Source organism: Lissotriton vulgaris, chromosome 11 (assembly GCF_964263255.1).
Source record: "Lissotriton vulgaris chromosome 11, aLisVul1.2, whole genome shotgun sequence".
Classification (NCBI taxonomy): Eukaryota; Metazoa; Chordata; class Amphibia; order Caudata; family Salamandridae; genus Lissotriton; species Lissotriton vulgaris.
The window spans coordinates 1092964423-1092989038 of NC_141699.1; the positions used below are offsets into that span (position 1 = coordinate 1092964423).

The 24616-nt window shown below is 53.4% G+C and overlaps 1 protein-coding gene across 7 annotated transcripts in view; it reads right to left on the reverse strand.

Moving 5' to 3' along the window:
* TNK2 (tyrosine kinase non receptor 2) overlaps positions 1–19913 on the reverse strand; it is a 164829-nt gene extending 144916 nt beyond the window's left edge. For 5 of the 7 annotated variants that reach the window (XM_086944606.1, XM_086944603.1, XM_086944604.1 and 2 more), the window contains exon 1: positions 6347–8088. In XM_086944606.1, the coding sequence (XP_086800732.1) occupies positions 6347–6409 (63 nt within the window). In that variant the 5' untranslated portion in view covers positions 6410–8088. Of the gene's footprint in view, positions 1–6346; positions 8089–19413 lie in introns of those variants that run through there. The other 2 variants (XM_086944602.1, XM_086944605.1) reach the window with 2 other exon arrangements.
* Between the last annotated feature and the right edge of the window lie 4703 nt (positions 19914–24616).

A 24616-nucleotide genomic window follows, 5' to 3' on the forward strand; every position in this document is an offset into this window, starting at 1 on the left:
GAAGAATACAAGGAGCTAGTCCGAGAGGTGGTAAAGAGGCTATGCGTCCCTGGAGGGACAAAGATATACTGGGAGGCCTAAAACAAACAAAGTCAGTGAATAGAACGGAAGTAAATCTAAGCTACAAAACACAAAGGCAACGGTAAGCCATGGACGGAATATATTACCCGGGAAGCTCTCAGCATGTCCCCAATATAACATTCCTATAAGACTGCTCAAATGCCTGGTAGGCTTCTACCTAAAACGTAGTGCTTGAAAAGCAAGCAGTGGAAGCAGCGACGTCAGCCAATCAGAGATTGTAAAGAAGCAATGCTCCATGGGAGTGACAAACACAAGATTGACAAGCTGGGTCAGTAATACGAATCAGACAATTGAAAGGGACAAGGAACGCCAATCAGTGGTAAGTAATGGTCGGGTTACAAACTCCTCTACGTTCTAGGTAAGCTACGCCATGCCTCGCAACCAAAAGCACTTGCACTGTTTAGTCGGCACGTACCTAAAAATGATTACAATCACTTTTTAGCCTAAAATGCTAGAGCCAGACTCCAATAAGTTTGTAAATGTGCAAAGTTCCGACCAGCTGCTACGGCCACACTAACATCTTCGGTGTCTAGGGCGGCCCCCGGCCATCCGACGTCATGGTGGGCGTGCGCTGAGGAAGGCTGGGGGCCGTCTGAATCCCGCCCACTTATTAATTCTCCCGCACAGCGCCGAAGGGGCTAACCTTCGAGTACACAGCATAGGCTCCTAAGGTGGGAGATTACCAACTGTGGACAGGGAATATGGGGGCTCTGTCCCTTTAGGCGTGCCTGTCGCAATATGGGGAGGCACCAAGTAACACAGGGGGGGGGCTTAGAAGGGCTGCAGAGAGGGGAGGCCTAGGACCCTGCTCCCAGTTAGCAGGAGGCACTCGTTTTCGGGCACTATGCCAGAAGGCCAACAGGCTTATGACGATAGCTGGAGCCACCCATGTTTAAAGGAGTACCACTTTTTACGCTCAGCTATATTAGATTCTCATTCTCATTTCAAATCCTTGCCTGGTCCCACTCCTTTACCAGGCCCCCCTTGGTCGAGCATCCTTTGTAATTCACATAAGGCCTCCACTCTTTATACCTGTTTATCAGTCCCATTTACAACAAGAGCCAAAACAGAAACTGAGCTTTCTTGGGCAGCTGGCCTGGATTCACAGCGGCCCATCTCTGTTTGTAATAAGATTTGGGCAAAACTTAGGAAGTCCTCCAGAGCAAATAGTGCCACATAAACCCTTTTCTTCATCTATAATGGACTAGCTTACCCGCCGCGCGTTGCTGCGATCTCAGAAGAAAGGAAATTTAAGGAAACTTGTTATGATAACATTCAATTTACATTGTGTCATTGTTATTGAAACTTATTCATTTTAATATGGAAACCATTATAAAGTGTTGTTTTAATTCTGTTTATTTGTTCGAGTGCTTGTCGATACAAGGTATTTTTTGTTTTTCCGTCTGGTGCGTACACGAATAAATCAGAAGGTTTTATGACGCGTGAGCTGGCCACACACAGTTGTCCATGTGAGAAGCACGGATTCTCCAAATGTATCCACACACTTGCAGCGATTGTCCTTGTGCTTTGTTGATGGTCATTGCAAAAGCGAGTCGCACCGTAAACTGTAAACGTTCAGTATTGGAAAGCTTATGAGGGCCCTGTGGGGCCGGGGGACCAATATTTAACAAATGTTTCTTTTTTTTTTTTGTTGCCAGAAACCTTCGCGGGAGTGTACTCAACAACTTCCCAAAGTTTAATGGCGATCGGAAGAATGGTGTAGTAATGCATAAAGGACAAACAGACATTCATTTTTATATATATAGATTATTATTAACCCCAGTCTCCTTCCTTAAAATACACTCTGACATTCCTGATAAGTTTGGGTCTTGCTCAACTCCACAAGCTGATCGCCCTCACTTCCTTTTCTCATGCCCATATGTTATGACATTTTGGAAATCAATCTGGTCACAAATTAACACTATTTTTGGTGCCAACATTCCCCTATCTTTTGCAAACATTTTTCTAGGCAGTCCTTCGACTGACAGGAGTACAATACATTCACAAACAAAAATAGTTGACTTACTATTGGCTGCTGCCTTTCATTAAATTACAAAAAACTGGAAAGATACTTATAAACTCTGTACTTAGCCTGGTGGAATTATGTACGCTATAACCATAGACAGGACATTTGTATATCCCTTATCTCTCAAACAAAAAAGATTACATTTGGGGTCACTGATCACACAGTTTCTAGACACCAATGCTAAAAGATCTTATGCTCCATTACCACGTGCTCAAGAAGTTGCTCAACCCCCTTGAATGTTTCTGTTTCTTTTCATGTGATTAGTAGGATATGTATTTGTCTTAATTTAATCTCATCCCAGTGATGCACCAAAAGAGGTCTGAACCCGTTTTCATTCTTTCTGTTCCAGCCATAAATGTTTCTTTTCTTGTAAGATTACTGTTGCCTATATGCAACTGATGATACATTTTGTATTAGATTGCGATGTCATGTAACTTGATGTTATATCTTGTAAACTTTCAATAAAGGTATCTTTTGAAACTTAAAAAAGGAGTCCCACTTTGAGAGCCTCCCTATCGTCGGAGCAGAAAATTATAAACACAGCGCCACAAACTGTTGGCACTACAGGGGTGTATTTTACTCCCTGAAACCATTGTAGGTCTGGGCTGGAACTGCTAGCAGGAAATATTTAGTTTTACCCCAGTAACTAACGCCTGGCTCCCTTTTGCATTTTCCACTTTTTGTTTTACGAAACACACCCTCCAAAATCCTACTTTTGCCCTTTAGGTCATGAAACACACGTGGCCTCCTGCTCTGCAGGGATCTCCAGCCAGACACCACGTCACTTCCCCTGCTCCACATAACTCCCACCCTCTTCCCCCCATACTCCAGCCTGTCCTCCCCCTCTGGCACCCTGCCCCATCACACAGCACGAAGCACAGGCGATGTTTCTTAATAGTAAAAGGACAAGCACTGTGCGCTTTGCGGTCTAACCTTACACAAAAGAAAAGCCCCTCCATACATTCATTCATAAGGGATCATTTTGAGCATAGTAAATGTTAATGTCTATTTTATTAAATGGCATATGGCTTATAGGGGACTGTTGAATTATAATTTCTCTCCTATTACTATGTAATTATTTCTTAATATAAGACACTTTTTTTATATTTAACAATTCTTTTATTTAATGTTTTTGATTACTTGCATGAGACATAAAAATACTCGTATCTATAAAACTATTGCAATAGGTTGCACCAAACCAAACTGTATTTTGCACAGAAATATTGTTAACCCTGTACGCTAACAATATGCAAGAATTGTTCCCGTGATAGGGGGTTAAGGGGTGTCATTTTATTATAAATTGGGTGCGATTTTAAAGCTTTTTAATGTTTTTATACACAGACAGGTCAGTATTAAAACGAGTACTTGTTGTTTTTAACAGCTTGTATGTGGCCCATAGAGTATATTTATATATAAGTACATTTTTTAACGCCTTCGTTGCAAAAGTAGGCGTCTTATTAAGATGTGAATTATGTGTGTGTATGAACTGTTCGTATGGCCTTTTTAGGCATGACACTAAACTGTTAATAATAAAAACTGAAAACACAGGGGACACGCACCACCCCCTCTTTCAGCTGCACCCCGGTGTCCCTGGACCCTGCAGCAGTCAAATATCAGAAACGGGGTGCACTTGACACCCCATGTTTTACTGGACCTAGGGTTACTCTAAGAGGCCCCCTGCTGCTGCTCCCGGTGGAGTCAGAGGGTGTGGGCCTGTGTCAGTGGAGGCTGTCCTGTAGATGTAGCGCTGCGCTTGTCTGTAGTTTCTGATAGGAGCAGCGCTATGGCTGCTAGTACTGGGCCAACGCTCATTGGATGAATCTTACACTGGTACTTGTAAGGCACGCTTGCACTAAAACATCCTTGTGTAAAGCCCTACGCCATTTTGAATCGCGCCTGCTCAAAAGTGTACAAGAAGACTCCACATTCCACGCTCATTCAAATAGTGGCATCTTTGCTGAGACTGCAAACAGCTACCAGAATTGCACTGTTGAAAGTCTAGCAAGAAACAGGGGTTTTCAGGCGGTTGAGTTTTGGAACTGAGGTGGTTGGGTTCACAGAGGCCAATGATGGGACACTGTTAGTCCAAAGGCTGGCCCACTGGTCGGGCACAAAAACACGACCTTAACTGGGGCAGCGGGCAGTTACGAAAGGAGATGCTGCTGCAGGAAATCCCTCAATAGCCCCGGGCTTCGGTGCCACTGCACATGCTACACCAACGCGGCTCGCTGGCTTCAGGATCGGACTGGCACTTTAGGGCAATCAGGCAGTGCCGGGTGGGCTGGTCTGACAGGTCAGTGTGTGGGACGTTTCTCTGTTGCTCGAGGGCCTGTTTAGTGGTCTGCTGGGACAGTTTTTACTGTTGATTTACGGATAATAAAACAAACACTGCCTTCATCAAGCAGACATCCATGCAGTCTTCCATTCCTTGCAAAACACTCAGCGGGCCTTTAAAAGTTCAAAACTTTCCCAATTTGCAAACATGGGCTCCTATTTAGTGTTCTGATTCATTAATGGTGGCCATTTTTAGGTCTAGCCTGGGCAGCGCATGTGCTGCTCTGCGAGGCATGTTGTATTGAAGTATGGACTTGGAGCCCGGCCCACTCTCCGCCCATATTTGTCACTGGCTTGTGCCATTGTTCTTCGTAAATGCTGGCTTCTGATTCGTTAATAGGCTTGTTAGTCCCTCCTTAGTACAGCCTTGTCTTCATTTGTAACCTCCCATGAGGACTGGCTGTTTTACTACAGTTGTTACACTGTAGGTTTTATTTAGTCTGTAAGCACTATTTTCTTTAATGAGTTTCTCATACTGGAGGTACTACATGCTTTCCTGCCACATTCAACGTGCCATTCGTGCTTTCACAGGGCGCTTTTACAAAAAAGAACATTTGTTTGTCAACTTGACAAACAAATGCTCTTTTGGGTAAAAAGGGTCCCATACCACCCTTTCACTTTAATAGTGGCTGCGGTCCTTTCTTTAGACACGGCTCATCTAAAGAAAGGGCCGTAGCCTCTAGTAACGTGAAAGCGCAGCACGGGGCGCTTGTAAACAAGCATTTGCAATGCAATAGGTCTTGCATTCAAGAAACTTTGACCTATTGGTATAGTAAATGACAATGCAATGCCTTTTTTGCAGGTTTTTTAAACACATAAATAAAAGGTATTGTAATTTATAATGCCAATGGTTCAAAGTCGCGCAATTGTGAGACCTATTGCATTGCAAATGCTTGTTACTTTGGTGCCCAGGTCTATTTTCTGTCCCAGTACGGCCCTGGCAGACATGCAGCGCTACGCTAAAGTGCAAGTGCCTGAATTACACAGAGTTAAGCTCACACATGGCCGACTGGTGTGCTGCCATTTTGTTTTTACAGATCGGCTGACGTCCGCTACGCTCTTATTTGTTCACAACGGCACTCAAGGTAACGCCGGGTACGAGACACAAAATACACTAACGTGAATCTGATCATGTACTCGTGATTTTGAAAAAGCTCTGGTATACTTTGGCGTGGAAATTACGGTGATATTTGAAGTAGAAATTACAATGTTATTTGAGAACAGAGTATGATTTGAACCGAAGAATTAACCTGTTCCCTGCGGAGCTAATTCCCCGGCTGTGCTGGGGGGGGGGAGGGGGGGCGCACGTAGCGCCCCGTGCTCGTGACGAGCTGAGCTCGTCACGACCACGCCCGTTCCAATGGAACGCCCAGCAGAGCAGGGGAATTATCCCCGTGTGGGCGCGGCGCAACGGTCATGGCGAGCTCAGCTCTTCATGAGCACACGGTCACCATGGCTCATGACGAGCAGGGGAGGGGTTAATGAAGAGGAATAATTACTATCGAGCAATACGACTATTGAATGTTACAACGGTGGTGGAAAGTGAAACGAGAGGGAGCGAGGCGTTCACAATACGTATGCCCTCTGGTTATCAATTCTCAGCCCTGAAGAAGGCGAGGATGCTTTAATTAGCAGGACGAAACACGTGCTGGCTGCATTGGAAAATGGTTGCATGTGAAGAATAAACTGTTCCTGCTTTGAATACTTGGATATAAGACTCTGCGCTGAACCAACAGAAGAACTTTGGATGTTGAAGGAAACATAATAAAATACTGGACATTGAACATTGTCCACGTGGAAGTATTATTATGGGATGCTCAGGGGGGAGGATTTAAACTTCAGCTCTTCTTTGTTCAAGTCAACGTCATGAAGTAACAGGTAAAGTTAGAAGTCTCCCAGACTTACCTTGTAGACTCGAAAGTGGGCCAGGAAGGGGAAGGATCTCCTCAGTGCCTCGAAGCGCTTCATCTTGGACCACTGCAGTGGGCTTCAAGGCCAGCTGAAAGGAGGGCTGGCAGGGGGTGCTCCCATTAGGTCAATCCAGGCGCCCACCTGGTCTCCTTCGAGGCGCACCTCTTGCAAGATGGCGGCCACCTCCTGGGAAAGCGCCATGTGTGACCCTCGGTTCCTGCACTTTCAGGGTTCAGTCACGAGGCCAGGCTAGGCGTTCCCAGGGTGGGGGGACCCTGCTGCTCTGGGAATCAGGACCCCAGTCTTTCCCAAGAAGCAAGGGCCCTGGTTTCTGTCCTGGGATTTCAAGTCACAGTCCTTCTGCGGTTTGTGAGGTTGGGCTAATCCAGCTGGATCCAAAGCGCCTCGACTCAGGCCGAGAGGCGCAGAGGATCAGGGGGTCGAAGCCTGGAAGAACACCCTGGGTTTCAAAGCTAAGAATCAGTTTCCTAGCTCTGCAAAGATCCGGTGCTCTGGCATCTAGGCTCGATCCATGGCTGATCCTCTGGATCCAGGGGTGAATGGCTCTTGTAAGATCCGGTGCTCTGGGGTCTAGGCTCGAGCCACTGCTGATTCTCGGGATCCAGGGGTGAATGGCTCTGCTATGATCCGGTGCTCTGGGATCTAGGCTCGATCCACTGCTGATCCTCGGGATCCAGGGGTGAATGGCTCTTGTAAGATCCGGTGCTCTGGGATCGAGGCTCAGGACCCACTGCTGATCCTCGGGATCCAGGGGTGAATGGCTCTTGTAAGATCCGGTGCTCTGGGATCTAGGCTCGATCCACTGCTGATCCTCGGGATCCAGGGGTGAATGGCTCTGCTATGATCCGGTGCTCTGGGATCTAGGCTCGATCCACTGCTGATCCTCGGGATCCAGGGGTGAATGGCTCTTGTAAGATCCGGTGCTCTGGGATCGAGGCTCAGGACCCACTGCTGATCCTCGGGATCCAGGGGTGAATGGCTCTGCTAAGATCCGGTGCTCTGGGATCTAGGCTCGATCCATGGCTGATCCTCGGGATCCAGGGGTGAATGGCTCTTGTAAGATCCGGTGCTCTGGGATCTAGGCTCGATCCACTGCTGATCCTCGGGATCTGGAGGTGAATGGCTCTTGTAGGATCCGGTGCTCTGGGATCGAGGCTCAGGATCCACTGCTGATCCTCGGGATCCAGGGGTGAATGGCTCTGCTAAGATCCGGTGCTCTGGGATCTAGGCTCGATCCACTGCTGATCCTCGGGATCCAGGGTGAATGGCTCTGCAGTGATCTGGTGCTCTGGGATCGAGGCTCAAGATCCACAGCTGATCCTCGGGATCCAGGGGTGAATGGCTCTTGTAAGATCCGGTGCACTGGGATCTAGGCTCGATCCACTGCTGATCCTCGGGATCCAGGGGTGAATGGCTCTGCAAAGATCCGGTGCTCTGGAATCTAGGCTCAGGATCCACTGCTGATCCTCAGGATCCAGGGGTGAATGGCTCTTGTAAGATCCGGTGCTCTGGGGGTCTCGGCTCGATCCACTGCTGATCCTCGGGATCCAGGGGTGAATGGCTCTGCAGAGATCCAGTGCTCTAGGATCTAGGCTTGATCCACTGCTGATCCTCGGGATCTAGAGGTGAATGGCTCTTGTAAGATCCGGTGCTCTGGGATCTAGGCTCGATCCACTGCTGATCCTCGGGATCCAGGGGTGAATGGCTCTTGTAAAATCCGGTGCTCTGGGATCTAGGCTAGATCCACTGCTGATCCTCGGGATCCAGGGGTGAATGGCTCTTGTAAGATCCGGTGCTCTTTGATCTAGGCTCGATCCACTGCTGACCCTCAGGATCCAGGGGTGAATGGCTCTGCAAAGATCCGGTGTTCTGGGACCTAGGTTCGATCCACTGCTGATCCTCTGGATCCAGGGGTGAATGGCTCTGCTATGATCCGGTGATCTGGGATCTAGGCTCGATCCACTGCTGATCCTCGGGATCCAGGGGTGAATGGCTCTTGTAAGATCCGGTGCTCTGGGATCTAGGCTCGATCCACTGCTGATCCTCGGGATCCAGGGGTGAATGGCTCTTGTAAGATCCGGTGCTCTGGGATCTAGGCTCGATCCACTGCTGATCCTCGGGATCCAGGGGTGAATGGCTCTGCAATGATCTGGTGCTCTGGGATCTAGGCTCAGGATCCACTGCTGATCCTCGGGATCCAGGGGTGAAAGGCTCTTGTAAGATCCGGTGCTCTGGGATCTAGGCTCAGGATCCACTGTTGATCCTCAGGATCCAGGGGTGAAAGGCTATTGTAAGATCCGGTGCTCTGGGATCGAGGCTCAGGATCCACTGCTGATCCTCGGGATCCAGGGGGGAATGGCTCTGCTAAGATCCGGTGCTCTGGGATCTAGGCTCGATCCACTGCTGATCCTCTGGATCCAGGGGTGAATGGCTCTTGTAAGATCTGGTGCTCTGGGATCGAGGCTCAGGATCCACTGCTGATCCTCGGGATCCAGGGGTGAATGGCTCTGCTAAGATCCGGTGCTCTGGGATGTAGGCTCGATCCACTGCTGATCCTCGGGATCCAGGGGTGAATGGCTCTGCAATGATCCGGTGCTCTGGGATCTAGGCTCGATCCACTGCTGATCCTCAGGATCCAGGGGTGAATGGCTCTGCAATGATCCGGTGCTCTGGGATCTAGGCTTAGGATCCACTGCTGAGCCTCGGGATCCAGGGGTGAATGGCTCTGCTAAGATCCGGTGCTCGGGGGTCTAGGCTCGATCCACTGTTGATCCTCGGGATCCAGAGGTGAATGGCTCTGCTATGATCCGGTGCTCTGGGATCGAGGCTCAGGATCCACTGCTGATCCTCGGGATCCAGGGGTGAATGGCTCTGCTAAGATCTGGTGCTCTGGGATCTAGGCTCGATCCACTGCTGATCCTCGGGATCCAGGGGTGAATGGCTCTGCAGTGATCCGGTGCTCTGGGATCTAGGCTCGATCCACTGCTGATCCTCGGGATCCAGGGTGAATGGCTCTGCAGTGATCCGGTGCTCTGGGATCTAGGCTCGATCCACTGCTGATCCTCGGGATCCAGGGGTGAATGGCTCTGCAATGATCCGGTGCTCTGGGATCTAGGCTCGATCCATGGCTGATCCTCTGGATCCAGGGTGAATGGCTCTGCAGTGATCCGGTGCTCTGGGATCTAGGCTCGATCCACTGCTGATCCTCGGGATCCAGGGGTGAATGGCTCTGCTAAGATCTGGTGCTCTGGGATCTAGGCTCGATCCACTGCTGATCCTCGGGATCCAGGGGTGAATGGCTCTGCAGTGATCCGGTGCTCTGGGATCTAGGCTCGATCCACTGCTGATCCTCGGGATCCAGGTGTGAATGGCTCTGCAAAGATCCGGTGCTCTGGGATCTAGGCTCGATCCACTGCTGATCCTCGGGATCTAGAGGTGAATGGCTCTGCAATGATCCGGTGCTCTGGGATCCAGGCTCAGGATCCACTGCTGATCCTCAGGATCCAGTCCAGGGGTGAATGGCTCTGCAATGATCCGGTGCTCTGGGATCTAGGCTTAGGATCCACTGCTGATCCTCAGGATCCAGTCCAGGGGTGAATGGCTCTGCTAAGATCCGGTGCTCTGGGTTCTCGTCAGCTGCTGACCCCTGGTTCGGGGGGGGTGGGGTGGGGGGGGGGGGGTCAAAGTCCTCCCAGGTTAAGTGCCTCAAGGTGTCCGTCGAAGGCCTCTCCGGGTCCAGGAAGCTGCGGCTGGAATCTCAGGATCTTCGGATCCCCCTTGGGATCAGGACGTGGAGGTTCAGCCAGTGATCCCAGCCCGGAGACTGCAGCTCGGCGTCCTCTGTGAACCGAGGGGGCCGGGGGTGAAAGGTCCCGACCACATCCAACGTCACAGGGTCTCAACCTATCATCCTCTGCGTGATCCACAGGTCCGGGGGGGGGGGGTCCTGACCACACTCGAAGACACAGGGTCTCAGCCTATCATCCTCTGTGTGATCCACAGGTCCGGGAGGTGAAAGATTCTGTTGTAATCCAACGCCCTGTGATGGAAGCTCAGCATCCTTCGGTCACCCCTGGGAGCAGGAGGTGAAAGGTCCCAGCTCCGCATCTTCTCATGACCCATGGGGCGGGGGTGAAAGGCACTGCCCACATCCAGCGGCGCAGGGTCTCAGTTCCGCATCTTCTCATGGCCCATGGGGCGGGGGTGAAAGGCACTGTCCACATCCAGCAGCGCAGGGTCTCAGCTCCGCATCTTCTCATGACCTGGTCTAAGAGGTGAAAGGCACTGCCCACATCCAGCAGCGCAGGGTCTCCGCTCCGCCTCTTCTCATGACCCACGGTCTAGGAGGTGAAAGGCACTGCCACATCCAGAGGTGCAGGGTCTCAGCTCAGCGGCCTGAGGCTGGCCACCCCTGGTCTAGCGCCGCCACTGGAGCAAGTGTTCGAGGCGCTTTCCTCTGCAGACGGCATCTGGGGCGGCTGGAGGTCCCTCCCGCCCTGGCAAACCCGGCATCTCTTAATGCGAAGCAGCAGCAGCGACACCCCCCTCTGAGGGAGGCCGGACGGGCTCATGCAGGGCGGGGTCCGTATGCAGCCCCGGGGGCCCATACACAGCCCGCGGGGTGCGCAAGAGCCGGATCCAGCCAATGGCGCACAGACAGGACCACGTCGTGGACCCAGAGCACTGCCCGCTTGGTGGCACCGGCTGCTCTTTATGCAATCCTCGGGGGCAGTCGAGCAGTCACCGACCCCAGCGCGGTCCCCACGCTCCAGAAACAGTCCAGGACCCTCACCGAAGCCTGAGCGCCCTACACGAGGCGCTGATCCGCGGGGCGGCTGTGCGCGCAGAGTCCACTGGCGCATCCATGGACCCGCGTCCCGACCAGTGTCCTCGGGGCCCTGCCAGCTGGGTGGCACCGGCTGCTCTTTATGCCATCCTCGGGGGCAGACGAACAGTCACCGGCCCCAGAACGGTCCTCGCGCTCCAGAAACAGTGCAGGAGCCTCACTGAAGCCTGAGCGCCCAACACGAGGCGCTGATCCGCGTTGCGGCTGTGCGCACAGAGTCCACTGGCGCATCCATGGACCCGCGTCCCGACGAGTGTCCACGGGGCCCTGGCACAGCTGGGGCACCCCGGCCGGTGGGGGGCACAGGCCAGGCCTCCCCGGGGGCGAACACAGCCGGCTCTGTGCTATTCCCGGACAGCAGAGACCATTTGATCGTCTGCCAAAGGCCGGGGCTGGCGCGTCGCGGGCTTCCTTCCGGCCGGGCCTCTCCTCTCCGAGGGGCTGGGAGGGCGAGCCCGACGCCGGATTCCCACACAGAGCCCCCTGTCACTGCCAGGGGAGTGGGGGTCCCTCGCTGCCTGCATGGAGGGGGTGGAGGCTTCCTGGGGTGTGGGCAGGGCACAGAGCACCCCGCCCGTGCCAGAGGTGGCTAACCTCTTTCAGTGGGTGGAAGCTTCCAGGGAGCAAGGAGGGCACAGCACAGAGTGTACCCCGCCTGTACCAGGGGTGGGTAGCCTCGGACAGTGGGTGGAGAGGGGTGGAAGCTTCCAGGGGGCGAGGAGGGCACAGCACAGAGTGCACCCCGCCCGTGCCAGGGGAGGGTAAGCCCTTCTAGTGGATGGAGTGGGGTGGAACTTTCCAGGGGGCGAGGAGGGCACAACACACGGTTCACCCCCGCCTGTACCAGGGGTGGGTAAGCCCTTCTAGTGGGTGGAGAGGGTTGGAAACTTCCAGGGGGCGAGGAGGGCACAGCACAGAGTGCACCCCGCCCGTGCCAGGGGTGGGTCAGCCTTTCTAGTGGATGGAGAGGGGTGAAAGCTTCCAGTGGAAGTACGGTCATGGCACAGACAGCACGGTCTGCGCCAGGCGTGGGTAACCCTCGCACTGAACTATGAATCAGTGGGCGCATCGGGATGGGGGGGGGGGGGGGCTGCATACTATTGAGGGCACCCAGCATGTGCCAGGAGTGTGTACACTGGAACACCACACAGGGCACCATGTCTGTGCCAAGACAGCGGGAGGGCTGTCGCGCAGCATGTTGGAGGATGAAAGCGAAGGGAGTGCCCACTGCTGTGCCAGGGACGGGGGCATCCCTCGCTACGAGCTTGGAAAGCGACGGAGCAGATCAGAGCAGCGGCTGAGGCAGGGGCACCCCCAAGGAGGTCTGCAGACTGGCTGGAGCTTCAGGAGGAGGGTGAGGGCACCTCTCACATCCACCCCACCTACACCAGGCGTGAGTTACCCGCTCCTTCCGAAGGAAAGGGCTGGGAGATTCGCCCCAGGGCCCCACACAGACCAGGACTCCAGCCCCGGAGAATCCACCCACAAATAAAGCCCCATCCCCCAGCATCAATGCTCAGTTTCAGATTTTCCCAGGACCCCAATTCTGAAGGCACGAAAACCCACACCCACCAAGATCGAGACCCCCCACTGGAGTTTCCAAGACCCCCCTCGCGGGGGTTCCAACCACCCCCGCCCCCCCCCCCCCCCAAAAAAAATTCCCCGACAAATAGCAGAGGGGGGCTTCTTTCGACGCGTGTAGTCTCTACTCCAGTGTATGTACAAAACCCCTTTCCTTTCTATTTTAAGAGGGGGGGGGGGCGGATCGCCCGCCCCTTAAAATAGAAAGGAAAAGGGATTGGTCAAAATAATCAAAATAAACTACAGTAACAAGAGACTGCGAAACTCGGCGCTTATAAACACACATTCTAGGCGCAGGGAGTCACTTTATAGGGGAGATTTAGGACAGCGCAAAAACTGAGAAGGCGCTAGGCCTGGGTCGTCTTCTGCCCAGACAGCAGCTAGGCCAGGCCCAGCTATTGGCACACTGTGATCTTGGGCAAACCGTTTCTCCTCGTAGGTCTGTCTAGGCAACAACCTGGCGCACTGTGTGACCTTGAGCAGATCGCCTCTTTGCCCAGTTCACTCTCTGCACATCAGGCAGGATGACGCAGGTGGCGTGTAACACAAGCAACTTTCAGTGTATTATTATTAAATGCGCGGGTTTGTTGCAGGTTCTCGTCGCCCTTAGTCACGGGACAAGCCGCCAAGGGCAGGCCATGGAGGTCACGACCTGTGACCCGCTGACCTCACTGGGTTGAGTATTGCAGGCGTGTGTGGCTCAAGCCGCAGGACCGTGCCCGGGTTCACTCACCCTCTGGGTGGCACCTGGTATTAAGCACCAAGGGACCCCCTGGGGTGGGCGCGCAGGCACTCCAGCAGATGAGACGTCACCTGTGCAGCCATGAGCCCGAACTCTAATCTGGTCTGCCCACAAGACACCGTGTGATCCTGGGCACATTCCTTTCTACCCTTATTCACTCAGGACGATTGTCAGTGAGTACATGATGTTTTTCCAGTCCATCGGCTGCCTTTAGCTGACCATTTGCCAGCAGAGGCCAAGGGTCACACGTGGCGTGGTTTGCAGCCTGGGGTGCGCGGGGGTCTGCCTAGACATGGCTACAACACTGAGCTTTGATTGGCTGAGTTACTATGACGCTGGAGCAGAAGGTCAGACGTGGCCAGGCAGGGTGGGGGAGCTCCTGACACACACCCCGAGGACAGGCTCAAGTCTGGACCCCCTGGGGTTCAGAGAGGCCTGGGGGTCCCCCCCACTGCGGATGTGGGATGAAGGCCTCTCTCCAGGAATCTGGGGACCCCGGGTCAGCAGGAGGTCAGGTGGAATGAGTGCGGCCTTAGCGGGCATGGAGGGAGTTGATGGACTCCCTTCTGGGGTCACAGCAGAGGAAGATGCTGCTGGTACACAAAAGGGGTCCCCAATGATGATGTAGAATCGACCCACAATGGTAATGCACATGTCCCCCACCCAAAGCACATAAGTCCCCAAGATACAGTGATTGACCCGGCGGCTGCGGATGACGGGCAAACTGAATCCGCACAATGCTTAGGACTGGGAGGTAAGATGGGGAGACAGATGATAATGCGGTTAGAATAGTGTCCTGGAATATAGCTGGTCTGGCATCAAAACTTAAAAATAAAGAATGGCGCCAATATATAAGCAGGTTTCATATAATTTGCTTACAAGAAACGTGGGTGGTTGAAAATAGCTCCTTTCACATCCAAGGGTTTAAAAGCTTTAAAAGATCAGGCAGGGCCATGGGAGGACTGACCTGATACGTAGTTTTGAACCTCCAAGGCCAATGGCCAACCTTAAACTGCAACTCGCATGATATTCAAGAGGTAGAATTCAATGGCAAGGGTTTAAAATTCATCATCTTTAATGTTTATAATAACGTAGCGGGAGGTGGATGTAGGGAACTGATAAGTGTCTTAGAGCGCAGGTTGTGCCAGAACTCTGTTGGGGGGGGATGGGGACCCACGTCCAAAATGTTCTGGTCATGGGGGACCTTAATTGTCACCTCTGCTCGGCTCTCTTCCCAATAGATGTGGACTGGTCGCGTTGCCCGGTGGATAATGGGGCTCCTTTTGAGCACTCAGTGGATGGTCACGCTTTAACTAAACGTATGCATGACCAGGACTTGGTTCACGCTGTTGATATGGTCGATATTCTGCAGGATGGTTCTCTCCCACCAACTTTTAAGGGTAGAGGGTGTTCCTCATATGTTGATTACATTTTAGCCTCTAGGGCTTTTAAAAATAGAATCCCCGGAGTTGGGATTGATTGGAAACCGTTTAGTGATCATAATCCTCTAGTACTAGATGTATCTTACCGAGCTTGCCCCAGAGGGAGAAAGCCCGTTGCAGTAATCGAGAGGGTTACTGATCAGGGCAGACGCCTCAAGTGGTCTAAAATAGACGAAGCAAGGTTTTATAGATCCCTGATGGAGAGGGGGAAAACATTCATCGAGGCGTGTTTAGATTTGACAGTAGAAGGGCAGCCGGTACTTCTAGCATTTGAGCAGATTGCCGGCCTGGTAGATGGGTTGCTAAAATCTAGTGTCCCAGAAAAAAGAACTTGCTGTCACCCACGTTGGTTTGACCGGATTTGTTCTAAGGCCTTGAGGGAACTCAAAAAGTGCAGTAAAAAAGGCCTAGGGACGCCCTACAAGTTGCCTCATGCAAGAAAAAATATAAGTGCGACCTGAGAAGGAGGAAACTAGCTTTACAATCAGAAGGATGGGCAGATCTAAGAGAAGCGGGGGGAAAAGAGGGACAGGTCAGCGGTCTGGAGAATTATTAATAGACCTACATTCCAGGACGATAAAACCCCTGTAATAGGAACAAACATCATGCCTGAAATGTGGGTGACTCATTATAGGGGTCTGTATAATCACGATGTGGGAACATCTGACGAACAGGTAGGGAATGTTGACCAGGACCAGCCCGTAGTTTTCTCAATTAAGGAAATTAAGGTCGGGATAGAGGGTCTGACTAAAAATAAAGCCCCTGGTCCAGACGGTATCCCGCCGGACTTGTTCCTAAGCTCTGTAGAATTGTGGGCCCCCATAATGACCAGGGTTATAAACACAGCGATTTGCTGTGGTTTACCACACTCCTGGTATACGGCCATTATTGTCCCTATTTTTAAAAAGGGTAATAGGGACGACCCCCAGTGTTATCGTCCGATCTCACTGATTGATGTATCTGCCAAAATTTGGGGCAGGGGGATACTAAACCGGCTGACTGAATGGACAGAGGCAAATAATATTATCTCAGACACTCAGTACGGTTTTAGGACGGGCCGGTCCACGAGTGACCAATGTCTGAATCTCTATATGCTGGCAGCCAAATACACCAAGGCTAGTAATGAATCTATGTACATGGGGTTCATGGATTTGGCAGCCGCTTTTGATCACATAAATAGGGACAAGCTTTTGGACAGGATGACCAGAATGGGGATAGAGGTCGGGCTCATTAAGATCTTAAGAGAGCTGCATAGTTGTACGTCAGCACAAGTTAGGTACAATATGGAGGGTGGACGCACGGACTCATTCCCCTGTAGAAGTGGGGTACGCCAAAGATGTATCCTGGCGCCTTTTTTATTCTCACTCTACATTAATAATTTGGAGCAGTATCTCCTACAGTTTAGGTCTGATTGCCCACGAGTAGGGTCGCGTCATGTTCCTGTGTTACTCTACGCAGATGATGCGGTCCTCCTCGCACGTACACCAAAGAGTCTACAGATTTTAATTGATGGTTTTGTATCTTTTATGGGCTCATTAGATCTGTCTGTTAATTTGGGTAAATCCTACGTGTTGTCAGCCGGCAATAAACCCTGCACTAAATGCACCTTCATAATAGGGAGCCACAAAATAGAGAAAGTCAAATCATTCTCGTATTTAGGCCTACTATTTGATGGGTCACTGAACTTTAATGGTCTGGTGGAGGAACGTTGCCGTAAGATGAATGTTACTAACGGCGCACTTGCAGGTTATGGGCGCAGGTTGGGGAGATGGTGCCCCGAACAGGTGTTGAACCTGTACAAATCTATGTGTTGTTCTAAAGTCATTTACGGGGCAGAGGTAGGGGGCTTTGTGAATATATGCCAATTACAACGGGAGGAGAATAAATATTTACGATCCGTTCTGAAAGCTCCACAAAGTCTGGCTGCAGCAATCGCACACAGGCAGTTAGGGATGCCCTACCTTGAAGATCTGGTAAAGGTCAGGCCAATTTTAGCTTGGCTAAAAATTTGGGTTAATCCGGAGGCGACCTTAAGTAGGGAAATCTTGAACGACTGCCTAAGTAGAGATAAATGGATGCGAATCCCGCGGGTCAGTTATGGTATGAACGCACTAGAAAATCTGGGAATCACTTCGCTGAACCGGCAGCGATTATCCCCCAGCACAAAATGATTGTAAAAAAAGCGTTCTTGGCACAAAAGGAGACACAGAGAATAGAACTAGAAAGGGCTAAAACCACGGTGTGCGCTTAGAACCGTGTTAAAATTTCAGAGGGAATGGAGCCGTATTTATACCTAATGCATAATGCGCAGGACAGGTTTTTAATGTGCCGTTTTAGGCTCGATTTATTACCTTATTTATTGGCATTACCACTAGGGTTTTCCACCACAGTTGAGCAGAAGGGTACCTGCGGCTGCGACAATAGGTCTCCGCAGGATTCCCTTCATTTTGTATTGCTATGTCCATTTTATTCAATGCCTAAGCGCAGATTCTTGGTTGATATTTTAAAACAAGCTAATATGAAATGTGCTCAGGAGGCCCTGGTCTATCTTCAACAAGCGACTGACCCTCTCGCACTGTGTTGTATCTTTAATTTGATCGAAGTGGCGGTTCGATTAAGGGCAACTAGGGGAGGGGGTGGAATGTAATTTCTCAGTGATAGGTTTTAACGATTACGAATGAGAAAATATATTTTTCTTTTTTCTAATATTCAGTGACCTGATTGTATTATTAATGTTAATGTATGTCACTTTAACCCCTTCCATTCTGGTGAAGAATTCCAGCCGTCATGCACTACGGTGCTCGTGTGCTGATGACGGCTGGGGTTCGTCATGGCCCGCCCGTGTTCGGCCGGCGGCCGCATACGGGGAAAATCGCGGCCGCACGGAAGGGGTTAATATGGAGTGATTTGATTGTATGAAGTTTGGGATTCGTATGCTAATTTAAGTGTTCTCTTTTTAAATAAAAAAAATGTTGTATGTTTGTGCTTTTATGGTGATTTTTAATCATCGAATAAAGAACCCACATGAATGAATGAATGAATGAATGAATGAATGAATGAATGAATGAGTACTTCCTGTGGGTCACTCGACGCCGCTGTGGTGGGTCCATTTTAAATCTCTGCAGATCAGCAGTCCAAGGCTGAATGGAGCTGACCGAGAACCCCTTCTGTGGCTCGTTAAATGTTTTTTTTCAGCCAACGGAATAGATTCCTTTGTCCAGGGGAAACTCGTCCATCGACTGACTTTCACCTTGAGAAAGCACGAGGGCATATCACAGACCAGAGCGAAACACGTGTCATCTCCCCAGCTGCCTTTAGTTATCAGCTGCAATCAGCCACCGTTTCCTTGAAAATACACCCCCCCCCCCCCCCACTCCCCTCCCCGACACACACAAATCAGGTTTCTGGGATGAACTCGAGGCCTGCCCGTCCTTCCGCACAGGACCCCACACACATGTCGAGCTTTGTGCGCTACATATGGAGATCAGAACAACATTGTAGGAGGATGTGGCCAGAGACACAACCGACCAAGGGGCGGGCTCGGGTCTAAGAGCCGGACCAAGAGCCGAGCCAGGGCCTCGGGCAGAAATATGGAAACGACTCTTCAGAAACGAAAGAATGTTTGTATTTCACGTGCTGAAGTGCATCGCTTCGGTGGATTAGAGTGTTTCGCTGCATTGAGCGTTATTTATTACAAGTCCTATGTTGCAAACGTGAACTTGATAACATGCATGCCCCCCTCCCCCACCTGGCACCCACCCCGGAAGTAAAGAAGAAGACAAGCAGATATGCCAACCCCCAAGGTGCCACCGTGTGCCACCAGCTCTCTTCACCAGGTCACACATTAAAGGTCCGATGTGGGGGAGGTGAGATGAAAACACATGGGGGGGGGGGGGGGGGCGTGGGGACTCCGACTTTTGTGCAGCTGCTCGGCAAAGCCTATGTCCACCACGGATTCTGCAACCTCCCCAGAACATCAACCGCAGCCTCAGGAACTTGTATTTGCATTTTGGCCCTTTGAAGCCCAGATATGGGGTGTCATTTCTACTGACACGGGTTGGAGAGCAGGGCCCCCAGTCCTCGAGGGGGCTTGTGCGCCCCCAGCGCCCTCCCTGCCCTGCACCTGCCGGGGACTGAGGCGCACCCCCGACCTGCCAACTTGAAAAGAAGGGGCCCCTTGTGAGAAGAGGACGGGGCTTTGTGCCGAGAACTACCTAAGAGACCCATCTGCCCCCACCCGCCAAGGCTGCGGGCGATGCCCTGGGGTGCTTTAACACACAGTAATGGACCCGGCTGTGGCGGTTTCCAGCTCGTCCCGCCTGCCACCGTGTGCCACCGGCTCCTAGCCGGGTGCCCGTGTGTGTGGCACACACGGGCACTGCGCCAGCTGGCAGGGACGCACACATTGCGCAGCAGCGGGCGCCGGTACCTCGTCCTCCTCCTCGCTGGACAGGCGCTGGTAATCCGTCTTCTCGCCCATGGCAACCAGGCCGGCGGGGCCGGGGTGGCCACCAGAGGGGGCCGGGGGCGACGCCAGCTTGAGTCCGGCTCATCCAATCAGAGACAAGAGGAATGCGGCGGGTCTCTGGACCGAAGATGGGTCAGGGGGGCAAAGGCAGAGCGGTCCATCCCAGGGCCCCCCTTCTGCCTCGGCGGCCTGGGCACCTGCGGGCATCCTCGGGCGCAGTCTCCAGGGGGCGCAGGCTCCAGGGGTCCCTTGGCACCGCCCTCGGGCTCTAGAAGTGTCTGTCTGTCCCAGAAGAGGCTCTTGCTGGCACAGGGGGCCTTTGACGCACGGATGTCTGTCCAGGGACGTGCCCCGTCACCCCCACAGCAGCTCCCAGGATCACGGGGGTGGGCAGCCGAGGTGTCCTCTCACCCCCACCGCAGCTCCTTGGATATTCGGGGTGCTCACCGAGGTGCCCCCACAACAGCTCCCGTGTTCTCGGTGCCCACGCAAGCTCCCACACAGATGTGCCAGGCGAGGGTGCCCAGCCTCGGGGGCGAGGGGTCTACGGGTGCCAGCCAGGCCCCCCTCGCAGGGGCACAGCCAGGCGGAAGGGGCCGCATCCCGGCGGCAGAGGCGGGCGCGTCGGGCTCATCCTGAGCGACCAATGAAAACGGAGCGCCGGCAGGCTGGACCCCCAGACCCGGCAACGACAGACGGCGAGGGGTGGGAGGGGGGTCTGGAGACACGTGACTGCGAGCGGCGCTGGAGGCAGAGCCAGGCTGGGGAGGGGGCGGGGAGGGGGCGGGGGGGGGTGCCCTGGGAAGATGAGGGTGGCAGGAGGATGCTCAGGAGAGGACCGGCGGATGCAGCGGAGAGGACCGGAGGATGCCGAGGAGAGGACCGGAGGATGCCGAGGAGAGGACCAAAGGATGCTGAGGAGAGGACAGGAGGCTGCGAGGACCGGAGGATGCTGAGGAGAGGATCGGAGGATGCAGAGGAGAGGACCGGAGGATGCAGAGGATCGGAGGATGCAGCGGAGAGGACCGGCGGATGCCGAGGAGAGGACCGGAGGATGCAGAGGAGAGGACCGGAGGATGCTGAAGAGACGAACGGAGGATGCGGAGGAGAGGACCGGAGGATGCAGCGGAGAGGACCGGAGGATGCCGAGGAGAGGACCGGAGGATGCCGAGGAGAGGACCGGAGGATGCTGAAGAGACGAACGGAGGATGCGGAGGAGAGGACCGGAGGATGCCGAGGAGAGGACCGGAGGATGCCGAGGAGAGGACCAAAGGATGCTGAGGAGAGGACAGGAGTCTGCGAGGACCGGAGGATGCTGAGGAGAGGACCGGAGGATGCTGAGGAGAGGATCGGAGGATGCAGAGGATCGGAGGATGCAGCTGAGAGGACCGGCGGATGCCGAGGAGAGGACCGGAGGATGCAGAGGAGAGGACCGGAGGATGCTGAAAAGACGAACGGAGGATGCGGAGGAGAGGACCGGAGGATGCAGCGGAGAGGACCGGCGGATGCCGAGGAGAGGACCGGAGGATGCCGAGGAGAGGACCGGAGGATGCTGAAGAGACGAACGGAGGATGCGGAGGAGAGAACCGGAGGATGCAGCGGAGAGGATTGAAGGATGCTGAGGAGAGGACCGGAGGATGCTGAGGAGAGGACCGGAGGATACAGCGGAGAGGAACGGAGGATGCGGAGGAGAGGACCGGAGGATGCAGCGGAGAGGAACGGAGGATGCCGAGGAGAGGACCGGAGGATGCAGCGGAGAGGACCGGAGGATGCTGCAGAGAGGACCGGAGGATGCAGAGGATCGGAGGATGCAGCGGAGAGGATCGGAAGATGCTAAGGAGAGGACCAGAGGATGCTGAGGGGAGGACCGGAGGATGCTGCAGAGGACCGGAGGATGCAGAGGAGAGGACAAGAGGAGGCTGCGGAGAGGACCGGAGGATGCTGCAGAGGGAGGCCGGGGGATTCTGCTGAGGAGAGGACCGGAGGATGCCGAGGGAAGGACCGGAGGATGCTGCAGAGGACCGGAGGATGCAGAGGAGAGAACAAGAGGAGGCTGCGGATAGGATTGGAGGATGCTGAGGAGAGGACCGGAGGATGCTGCAGAGAGGACCGGAGGATGCTGCAGTGGGAGGCCAGAGGATGCTGCAGAGGGAGGCCCGGGGATTCTGCTGAGGAGAGGATCGGAGGATGCCGAGGGAAGGACCGGAGGATGCTGCAGAGGACCGGAGGATGCAGAGGAGAGAACAAGAGGAGGCTGCGGAAAGGATTGGAGGATGCTGAGGAGAGGACCGGAGGATGCTGCAGAGAGGACCGGAGGATGCTGCAGTGGGAGGCCGGAGGATGCTGCGGAGAGGACCGGAGGATGCTGCGGAGAGGACCGGAGGATGCTGCGGAGAGGACCGGAGGATGCTGCTGAGGGAGGCTGGAGAATGCTGAAGAGGATGGACCAGGGCCCGGGAGGGGAGGGATGCACAGCAAGGATGCAGCAGACAGGACTGGCCTCAAATACCTCAGTGACATTATAAAGTTATCACCTTGTCTACTTTGGCATAAAATTTGGACTACCGTGGAATGCCAATTGAACAGAGAACTCATCAAAGACTGCTTGACTTTGGATGGTGCATCAAAAGTTAAATGGCTACGATATGTTCAGACGATGTTCTCTAATATGGGACACCCCGAATTTTATGATGACCCAGAGTCTTTAGAAACTTTGTCCAGGCCGGCTCTCAAAAAACTTTTAATCACACACCTAGAAAGTGCCAGATAGAACACTGAGAAACTCAAAAGCACTAGCCTGAGCTACCAGCAAATTACCCCCACTGAAGGTTTACAATTGTATCTCAGGATTGAAACTGCACCCTACCCTCGCATGCTTCTCACTAGGCTGCGTTTAGGGATTTTCTTTCGCATGGTCACTTTCCCAAAACAGAATGACTGGGCCTCTTTGAACCTAATTTGCCCATGCGATGATCATTCAGCACAAAGTAACATCCATATCTTGTTCTTTTGTAATTTGTACACCACCCTGAGGAAACTGTTCCTTTTACCTCTACTTAAACGCTGGGGGATAAGAACATGTAAAACTGCATATCTGAAATTACTCTTGCTAGATGAGGTGTATGTTATCTTTGTTGTTTCTCACTTTTTAATGTCAGTGATGAAACACAGAAACTCAATGACATAAGCTCTACACGTTTAAATTAACTAAACACTGCAGTATGAGGCCTTCCGTTCAAATCTCTACTATAGACTTTTAATACTTGGAAAAATGTTTTATATATTTTTTATATAAATTTTGTTTATGAGAAAACTGTTTTTAGATTCATGGTATAAACTGTACTTGTACGCTTTTATGATTTTCCGATAAATCGAATAAAGCTTATTTTGAATTTGAATTTGAATTTGACAGGACCCCTCAGCTCCTTCAGGGGCTCGGGAAGGGGTGCACTGAGAAGCAGAGGGGGGCAGGAGGATGCTGCGGAGAGGACCGGCCAGAGACCTCTTCACGGTCGAGCCAGTCTTCAGCGGGGCAAGAGATGCCCGGACCAGAGGGGTGCCCATGCCAGGTGGGCACAGCTGGCATTATGCGAGCCCGCAGGCAGAGGGTGGCCGCATCGGGGCAGTGAGTTCAGGATAGTGACCGCAGAGGGGGTGCGCGCGCGCAGAGGTGGATGCGCGGGCACAGGTTAATTTTCATGCCTGGCATGTCCCGTTCCGGCGGCTGATGCCCGGTGCTCGGAGCGGTTGTTCATTTCAGTTCATTGAAGTGAATGTTGTGCCAGGACTCAGGTGGCAGAGGATCTGCGAGCTGGCAAGGTGGAGCTGACCCGCCCAGGGTCACACAGCAGAGCAGCACCGGAGCTGTGAGGGGCACACCCGCCCAGGGTCACAAAGCAGAGCAGCGCCCACACAGCGATGGTGCACACCCGCCCAGGGTCACAGAGCAGAGCAGAGCAGCACCGGAGCCGCGAGGGGCACACCCGCCCAGGGTCACAGAGCAGCACCGGAGCCGCGAGGGGCACACCCGCCAGGGGTCACAGAGCAGAGCAGCACCGGAGCCGCGAGGGGCACACCCACCCAGGGTCACACAGCAGAGCAGCACCGGAGCCGCGAGGGGCACACCCGCCAGGGGTCACAGAGCAGAGCAGCACCGGAGCCGCGAGGGGCACACCCGCCCAGGGTCACACAGCAGAGCAGCGCCCACACAGCGATGGTGCACACCCGCCCAGGGTCACAGAGCAGAGCAGCACCGGAGCCGCGAGGGGCACACCCGCCCAGGGTCACACAGCAGAGCAGCACCGGAGCCGCGAGGGGCACACCCGCCAGGGGTCACAGAGCAGAGCAGCACCGGAGCCGCGAGGGGCACACCCGCCCAGGGTCACACAGCAGAGCAGCGCCCACACAGCGATGGTGCACACCCGCCGTCACACAGCAAAGCAGCGTCCACACAGCGATGGTGCACACCCGCCCCAGGGTCACACAGCAAAGCAAACACAAGGAGCGGAGGGACGGAGAGCTGAAACTTTTCAGACACTCACCACCAGTCCCAGATCTGTGTTGAATCCATCATCATTCTTTAGCTCACTTAGCCACCCCAGTTACGTGGGTCCCTTACTCACTTTGCCACTTGATTCAAGCTATCCTGGCTGATGAGGGGTGCCCGAAACCGGTCCCAGGATGCTTGTTTCCAGTCCAGGGAAGACATGGCTTGGCAGCTCGGGCTGGACTGTTCCCATGAGGCACCGGGTCAAGACTGACTTGCATATGGCTGGGTCTGAACTGGGGTGGCTGAGTGAGCTAAAGAATTATGAATTTAACCCAGATCTGTGGCTCCGTCCATCATCTCCTTGTGTTTGCCAGGGTCACAGAGCAGCATCCAAGCTGCGGGGTGCACAACCGCCCAAGGTTGCACAGCAGAGCAGTGCACACGCCGCAACAGTGCACACCTGCCCAGGGCCACACATAACATAACATAACAGGTGTATTTGTAAAGCGTACTGTTACCCGTAGGTGTCCTGGTGCTGAATAACAGATGTTTATTGTTACCCAACTCAATGGTACTCATTTTATCGACCTCCAATGGATGAAAGGCTGAGTGGACCTGCCGGGATTTGAACCTGTGGCCATGAGGTCGAACACAGACCCCTGCAGTGGCTGCTTT